The sequence below is a fragment of the Marmota marmota genome, unplaced genomic scaffold, assembly GCF_001458135.2.
Source record: "Marmota marmota marmota unplaced genomic scaffold, marMar, whole genome shotgun sequence".
NCBI classification, from domain to species: domain Eukaryota; kingdom Metazoa; phylum Chordata; class Mammalia; order Rodentia; family Sciuridae; genus Marmota; species Marmota marmota.
Genome location: NW_025999900.1, coordinates 68,464,092 through 68,472,064, shown reverse-complemented (window position 1 = coordinate 68,472,064; position 7,973 = coordinate 68,464,092). Strand labels below are relative to the sequence as shown.

Sequence of the window (7,973 nt, the reverse complement as noted above, 5' to 3'; positions counted from 1 at the left end):
AGTCTGGGGCAGGCCCTGGCGGAGCCGCACCGGGCCCTTGGCCAGCCTGCACCCGCCCTGCAGTTTCCTGGATGCCCGGGGGCACGGGCAGGCGCTTGAGACCTGGGTCGGGAGGGCCTAATGCATGTGTGTTGGCGGAAGTCCCTGCTGCTGGAATAAAGATGCCCAGAGGAAACAGTGGGCCCCAGCGCTGTGACCCTCAGTGCTGTGATCCTTGTGGAGCTTCTCGTTTGTGTTTTGATTTTGTTATGTTTTGGAGGGTGGGAAGCTGAGGCTAGGGGGCGTTTTGTCTTCTTTGGGGCCAGACAGACAAGAGTCCCGGCCTGGGCATCCTGGGCATGCTGGGAGGAGGACATGGGGATCCTGCTTTGAGAGACAGGCCTTTGCCCATGGCTGCCTTGGGCAGTAGGGTGCAGAGGGCTGAGGCATCAGAACTTGTAGGTTCTTATCTGCTTGTTGGCTGTCTGCAGGCCTGGAATTGAGTGGGGGCAGGAACTGGAATGGCTGTTGAGTAGGTCTTTGCTGTGGTAGGGGCAGCTGGGGCCTGTGATTAGGGAGTGGACAGAGCAGGTGCCCCGGGACTCAAGGGCCTTTCCTGGCTGTGGTCTTCTGGGTGGCCCAGCCACTGGGAGGCATAGGAGTGTGTCCACCTGACGTCCTGGGCCTTAAAGAGCCTGGAAATTGGGGCCAAGCATGATCAAGGCTGGCCAGCAGGCTCTCCCCTGTGCCCAGGCTGCATCCCCTCTGTGGGCTGCCCTGGTTTTCTCCATCTTCACCCTTCCTGGTCCTGCCCACACTGGGGATGCCTGCCTGCCACAGCCCCTCCTGTCTCTCCCCTACCACTCAGCACCCCTGGTATTCCTTGACCCGGAGCCCTCAGAGTGGGGAATGTGTCCCCAAGATGGGAAAGGTCAGGGGCAGGCATGGGCGGGCCCCGGCAGTTACCACCAGCCCAGCCCCCTTCGCCCCCACAGCGCGCATCGGGCAGGTCTGAGCAGGGCCCGCAGCCTGTCATCTGCACTTGGGCTAGAGCCAGCACAGCTCCAGATCGCTACCTGAGGATGTGTTTTCTGCTGGAGTTGGCAGCAGTGGCATGGGGGCAGGGAGGCCCTGGAGGAATGTGACGGGCCAACGCGTGTCCCTCGTGGCTCTTTGCCCTGCCAGGCGGCCAGTCTGTGTGGGATGGGATGGGGCAGGCCCTCACCTTCCCTGGTGTCTGGGCCTGGGTCTCAGTCCCACCTTGCCTCCCATCCTCCTGCTTCCAGTTGCCTCCCTCAATGCTCCAGGAGGGCCAGGGCCATGGGGTAGTAGCACGCATGGCGGAGGCTCTGCTCCCCTCTCCCCTCCCGCCATGCGACCCGGCTGCTAGGCCTGGAGCTGGCATGGTGATGCCAGCACCCTGGTATTTCCGCTCAGCCAGCAGCAGCCCCGCGGCCACACTTCTCCAGCTTGCCACAAGTTCAGCTCTGTCCTATGAACTGGGGTGCACTTGGAATCAAGGTGGCCACTGGGGCACTTGGCTCTGAGTCGGCTGAGTGAGGACTGACTAGGCTCCCAGGGACTGAGGCAGGTGCTTCAGCCTGGAGGGTGGGGCAAAGTCCTAGCTAGGACCAGCGGAGACCCCTGGGCTCCTTGGAAGAGTGGGTGTGAGGTGGGCCTCTTGAGAAATGAGACAGCGGTGGGAGGTCGACTGGAAGCTACTTTGGACTCTGCACATGACCTTGCTTGGGGCTGTCTATGGCCTGTGGCTCCATGTTGGTTTGAGGTTCAGCCTCTTAAAGTTGATGAGCCTGGGGTCTTGGATGTGGAAAGGTGCAGCCCTGGCTGGCTGCACGTGTGTGGGGGCTGCCTTCTTGTCCCTGCCCCACCTGTCTTTCAGAGCTTGGTGTCATCCTGGATTGGTCCTGATGCCTGGCCTGTGGCTGTTCACAGGTGTGAGTGAGTACTCTGTGTGGCAGTGGCCAGAGGAGGGTTTCAGAGGAGCAGGAAGCTTTCCTGTGGGGCCTGGTGGATTAGGGGAGGTAGAGGGTGGTCAGTAGTTGGCCTTGACCTGGACAGCCAGGGTCCCACCCTGCAGAGGACTGACCAGGGAGGAGACATGGTGGTCCAGCTGGAGGCCACTCCTGCTTGGCTAGCCCACCTTCTGAGCTCAAGAGCCCTGTCCAGAGTGAGGTCCTGTCCCCAGTCTGCTTCCTTGGAGGTGGACCCTTCTGGTATGTGCACTGCAAGTACCAGAGGGCAGCTGCCGGTGGTGGCATGGCAGATCATGGGCCCCGGGTAGGTCTGGGGGTGTAGGAAGACCCGGGTGGGCAAGGGCCCTGCAGATGCCAAGGAGGGCTGGGGCTGGCTGTTTCTGGTGACTCCAGGAGCTGAAATCCGTGGCCATTGGCAGTTTGGGTTCGGCTGTCCTCACCAGAGGTGGATGAAGCAGTGCCTTCTACTAGGACCCTAGGAAAGGCACCCAGCTTGGTGCTGCTGCAGCCCCAAGCCTGGCTCCCAGCCTTCCCCTCCCCCACTGGCTATTCAGCAGAAAGCCCAGGTTCCCAAAGGCTTAGGTGTGCTTGGGGGTGGGAGGAGAGGACTGGCAGGGTTTTCAGGACCAGCAGAGACCCCTGGGGAGGGGCTCTGTGGCTGGTTGGGGCCATGAGTGCCAGGGGCAGGACTGGTGGGGTATGGACACAGGACCCAGCCCCAATGCATCCAACTGGCCACGGAGGCCCAGCCTTATGAGTCCCCAGCCAGGCTGTGCTGATAGGTGCTCCAGAGCTGCCCTTGGCAGGTGTGAGGTCCAAGCTGCCCTCTGCTTTGCCTGGAGCTAGGGGTTGGTGCAGCACTGGCCTCTTGCTCATCCCGTCCACCTCCATGCGCCTTCTCTGCACACAGGAGGTTGGGGTGGGGTGGGCACTGCCCTGTCTGACCCTTCCACACCTTCTCAGTTGGGACCAGGAGTCCTGCTCAGGGGGGTTTCGGGGCAAGCCGAGCTCTGCTTTGCACCCGGGAGGAGGAAGGGCTGCCCAGCTAGTAGGGGGTTTGCAGATGGCTGGGGGTCTTTCTCTGGGCCTTAAGGGTGTAGTTGGGGAGAAGGTGAGTTGCAAAGGTGGGTGTGCGGGTACGGCTTGGTTGGGAAGGGATCGCGGCTCCCAGGCATCTTCCTGGATGTTCTGTGGTGTCTGGACTGAATGGGGAGTGGGCTGGGCCAGTATGGGATCCTGGAGAGCCAAGCCAGGGCCTGAACTGAAGGCCATGGTGCTGACAGAGGTCCTCAATCACCAACCTTAGCTGGTCGCCAACCTCAACTGATTCCTGTACCCATGCTCAGCCTGAATTAGGCCGCTTCTCTCCTTTAGTGAGGGCCTGGGAGTGTGAGGGGCTCTCAGGCTAGTCACTGGTGGGTCCCTGGAGCCTGGGGTGGGGGCCCTTCCCCGTCCCTTGGATGACAATGGTGGTGGAGGCCTGAGCCTCTCCAAAGCTCGGGTTTCAGGAAATGTATCTGCTGAGAGCTCCTGGCTCTGGCACCTGGCGCTGTGCTCTGGGGTCGCTGGGGATGTGGAGAGAGCCAGGTGGAGGCTTGGGCCTGGGCAGTGAGCCTGAGGCTGTGTTGGCCTGGGTGCCTCTGGCGGTGGCCTTGGTGTGGCGCGCTTGTCCCACATCTGCCTTTCTCCCCACCAGCCTTGTCTGGGGGTGGGATGAGTTTGGACTTAGCCTTGGGGCTCTGCACAGGGAAGAGGTCATCATGGGGTGGGGTGGGGTTGGCTAGGAGTGTGACCACGTGTGGGTCTCAGTCAGGCCAGGCCGTGGGAACAAGTGTGGCAAGGCCTTCAGTGATGACATCCTCCAGCTGGGGGCCTCAGGGGGCTGGGTTGGGAGGAGGCTCTGGGTTCTTCCTGCTTGTTGGGGAACCTGGGCAGGTGGGGGTCTCGGACCTGCACCCAGTCCACTTGTGCCCAGTCCACCCATTTCCCCTGCTGGTCCCAAGTCCCCATGGCCCCCTAGCCCCATCCCTTGGAACAGCAGGAACTCTCTGCATCCACTCAGCACCGTTGTTCCTTCTGTCCTGTAGGGTTCCACAGAACCCTGCCCCAGACCGCGGGCCACAGGTTGTCATTTGCAGGGGAGGAAATGGAGTCTTAGAGGCTGGTGGGTGGGAGAGAGGGGCTGGGAGGGCCTGCAGGGCCTGGCAGGTGGGCGAGAGGCAGGTGCCATCCCGCCTGCCGGCTCAGGTTCTCCCTGGATGACTTCCTGCCGCCCAGGTGTAGGGAGCCCATCTGGCGGGCGGTGGGGCCCTCTTGGGCCGCGGGCGGGCGGGCTCATGTCCCTGTGGGAGTGTGTAACTGGAGCCCCAGGCTCAGGCGAAGGTGGCGGTAATCCTACCTGGGCGGCTGGCGTGGGTTTCCTGGGAGCTGGGAGGAGCTCCCTGCTCACCCTGCAGCCCAGGTGTAGCTGGAGCTGCTGGGCCCTGGCCTGTCGGTGTGGCCCACTGGGTGGTCTCAGATCCACTCTGGCCCTGTCCTCACTCTTGGCCTTGATGATTCCATGTCCTGCCCAGCAACCAGAGCAACTGTGGAACTGTTGGCCTCAGACCCTCAGTGGCCTCTGTTTTGCGGAGTGTCAGTGACAAAGTCACCTGTGGCCCTCAGGTGTGGCATGCTGCCTGGTGCTGCCTCCCAGCCCTTGTCCTTGCTCTGAGCCCTGCTGTGTGGTCCTTCTGCTCACAGTGCCGCCTCATTGCCCGGCAGTCCCCGTCCCCCTGCCCCTCTCCAGGCCTCCAGGACAGGAGTTCTCCTCCGTGCTGGAGCTGGATTGGTCCACGCCTGATGTGAAAGAGTGCAGGGGACAAGTGGAGCCTGGGAATGGGCTGGAGGCCTCGACTGTCCCCAGGAGGCAGATAGGACTGCCAGGCAGAGGTGTCCAGGTGTAGGCCCCAAGGCAGACAAGTGTGTGCCCAGGTAGTGGCTGTGAACACGGGAGCCGTGAGCCCCAGGAGGTCTCTGTCACCAGGCAGACAAGGACTGGGCGCTTGGGGACTGCCTGGGTCCTATGGGTGGGTCTGGGAGTCCTCGTGGCTACAGGGAGCCCTGGGAGAAGGGCAGTTGCTGGCGCCTGGCGGGGATGGGGGGCGTGGCAGGCATTGGGAGGAGAATTTAAAAAAGACTTAAAAAGTGGAATGGAGAGGCATGGTGAGCCCCACTGGGAAGCTTCTAGAAGGAGGCAAGGTGATCCCTCCTTGTGGCCTTGCTCCCTTCCTGGCCTAAGCTGTCCATATTTAGGTGTCACCAGGCAGGGGTCCCTGACGCCAGGCTGGGTGGTGGAGGCTGAGCATGATTGGGGCTGGTGGGCACTGGGTTGGGGAAGCTGAGTTCTTAGGTGCCAGGCATGGATGAGGGTGCCAGGCTTAGGGTTGGAGTCAATGGGAGGATGCGGCAGTGAGAGTGGGCCCTCTGGGGCTGTGTGGCTTCCCCGGCACAGCCCGACTGCAGGGAGGGGGTGCCTCCCCAGATGCCCTGTGCAGTGTCCCTTTGGTGGAAGGCCAGCAGGCCTGAGGTCAGACCTGCTATCCCAGGGACCCTGGCTTGATGGAGCCGGTTGACCCTAGGGTTGTTCATGGGTTCATGGTTGCCCTGAGGATGGTGCTGGGCAGTGTGGACACAGCCACAGAGGGTCCTGGGCTGTACAAAGTACCTGAGGGGCAGTGCAGCCGAGCAGCTCAGAGCTCCCTCTGCAAGGCCAGGTCTATGTTGCCAGAGTGACCGACACAGCTGCACCCATGGCTGGGCAGGAGGGCCAGATGGTGGGGCAGCTGCGGCCCTGGCAGAGTCTGTGCCGGGCAGGCCCAGGACCACTGGGGTCTCAGTTTCCTCATCTGCACCTGCCCGGGCCTGGGTGGAAGCGCTTATGGGTTTTGCCTGTTTGCTGTGAAGCTGCTGTCTGGGGGGCAGCGCCTGAATTTGACCTGTGGGGGTGACTCCACGTGCCTGGTGGAGGGGCAGCAGGGCGGGCACAGCATGTCTGGCAATGGGACCTCGGGTGTCTTGCCATGGGGTGCTCTCCTACGGAGCACACCTGTCAGGTCACCTGTGGGCTGTCTGTGCCACCATGGCGGGTCACCCCCTAGTTCCCTGCTGACTGGAGTCAGCTCAGGATGGCTGGGTGTGGCCTCCGGGGCTCCGAGGAGGAGCTGACCGGTGTGGCCGGAGGGTGTGGGACGGGGGCTTCCTGGCCGGGGCTGACTGCTCCTCTGTCTGCAGCGCTCCTTCACCCTCATCGTGGAGGCCTGGGACTGGGACAACGACACCACCCCCGATGGTGAGTGCGCCTGGGCGGGGGCCAGGAGGGTGGCTGCTGCAGGCTGCGCTCCCCGCTCGGCCGCGGGGAGGCCGGTAACTGGGGACGGAGCTGCTGTTCGGGGACCAACCTTTGTGCTTTGGCAGAGCCGTGGGGCACCTGCTCTCCACTCCCAGCTTGTCCAGCACCATTCTGCTGCACGTGTTCTTCTGGGGCCCTGGTTGGTGACGCTGTGCAGTGGGGCACCCCTCAAGTGTCTCCCTCTGGTTTCATGGTCTCCTCCCTGGCCCTCTGTCCTGGAACGTGGGACCAGTGGCCGCCTCTGCAGGCTGGCATGTCAGGGTCTTGGCCCTGTGGTATGAACAAATGGACAAGAGCCTCCCAGGCAGAGGAGCAGCAGGCATGGAGCCTGGAGGTGGGCAGCACCTGGCGTCCGAGGAGCCATGCCAGGCCCCTATGCTTGCAGGAGGACAGGGTCAGCAAGGCCAGACTCCAGCCTTTCCTTGTTGGCACCAGCTTAGGCTGCCCGTGAGGGTGGGCCAAAGGCAGGCAGGGTCAGGTGTGGCCAGGCAGTCGGTAGGAGCTGAGGGTGGGCCGGGGTCGCGGAGCGGGGCGAGGGGCTGGTGTAGTTTGGATGTACTGCACCGGGGGAGCCTCCAGGCAGTGCTGTGTGGGCTGAGTCAGCCACACCTGGGCCACCACTGATGAGGCTGGGGACGTGTGGAGGCCAGAAGCTCAGACCAGAGATGGACAGAGGCCCAGGCAAGTTCGTCAGGGTCCTTGACAAGGCTGGCTGGGCTGAGGGTGTGAGGCCTGGCGGGGGGTGGGCTGGCTCAGGGGAATGATGACCCCAGACTTTGTTGAACATGGAGAGGGCCAGGTGGGGTCTGAAGGTTCCTTGATGCAACCTGGTGCGAAGGCAAAGGGAAAGGCATCACAGAGTGTCCTGGCTCAGGGTGCCCCCGCCCAGCAGCTGCCTCCAACGTGAGACCCAGCTGCAGGGCGCCTGACCCCCCTGTGTCTGGGGTCCAAGGCAGGCTGTTTTAAGTGGTGGCTGCTGGGAGATAGAGGCTGGGGCTAGATGCAGCACCAGTGGGTACTGGCATTGGGGCAGGGCCATGTGTGGGGCAGTGGGGCTCAGGTGTGGGGGACTTGGGCTCCTCATGGCCTTGGCTGCTGTACTGGTGGGCCCCACCCCACTGGTGTGCGGTATGTGTCCAGGGGGAGCTGGGGGTGGGCCAGGGCAAGGTGGGCACCCCTGGGCCCTGAGCTTCCTGCCTGGCTGGAGAACGTGCCCAGCTGTGGCAGCGTCTGTGGCTTCCTCTGCTGCCCCAGTGCCTCTGAGGCCACCAACGGGTTGGTTCCTTGGGCCCATTGCCTCTCCTGGGGGAGGCAGGTACTAGGCTGCTGGCTGACTCTGCTGCCCCTGCAGAGGAGCTGCTGATCGAGCGGGTGTCCCACGCGGGCATGATCAACCCCGAGGACCGCTGGAAGAGCCTCCACTTCAGCGGCCATGTGGCGCACCTGGAGCTGCAGATCCGCGTGCGCTGCGATGACAACTACTACAGTGCCACCTGCAACAAGTTCTGCCGGCCCCGCAACGACTTCTTTGGCCACTACACCTGTGACCAGTACGGCAACAAGGCCTGCATGGACGGCTGGATGGGCAAGGAGTGCAAGGAAGGTGAGGG

At 63.1% G+C, this 7,973-nt stretch overlaps 1 protein-coding gene across 1 annotated transcript in view; it reads left to right on the top strand.

The window, feature by feature from the left end:
• The first annotated feature begins 5,609 nt into the window (after window positions 1-5,609).
• The window catches only part of Jag2 (jagged canonical Notch ligand 2), a 17,104-nt gene continuing 14,740 nt past the window's right edge, over window positions 5,610-7,973 (top strand). Inside the window, exons 1-3 of the mRNA XM_048799542.1 lie at window positions 5,610-5,675; window positions 6,246-6,303; window positions 7,715-7,966. Coding sequence (XP_048655499.1) covers window positions 5,610-5,675; window positions 6,246-6,303; window positions 7,715-7,966 — 376 coding nt within the window. The remainder of the gene's footprint in view (window positions 5,676-6,245; window positions 6,304-7,714; window positions 7,967-7,973) is intronic.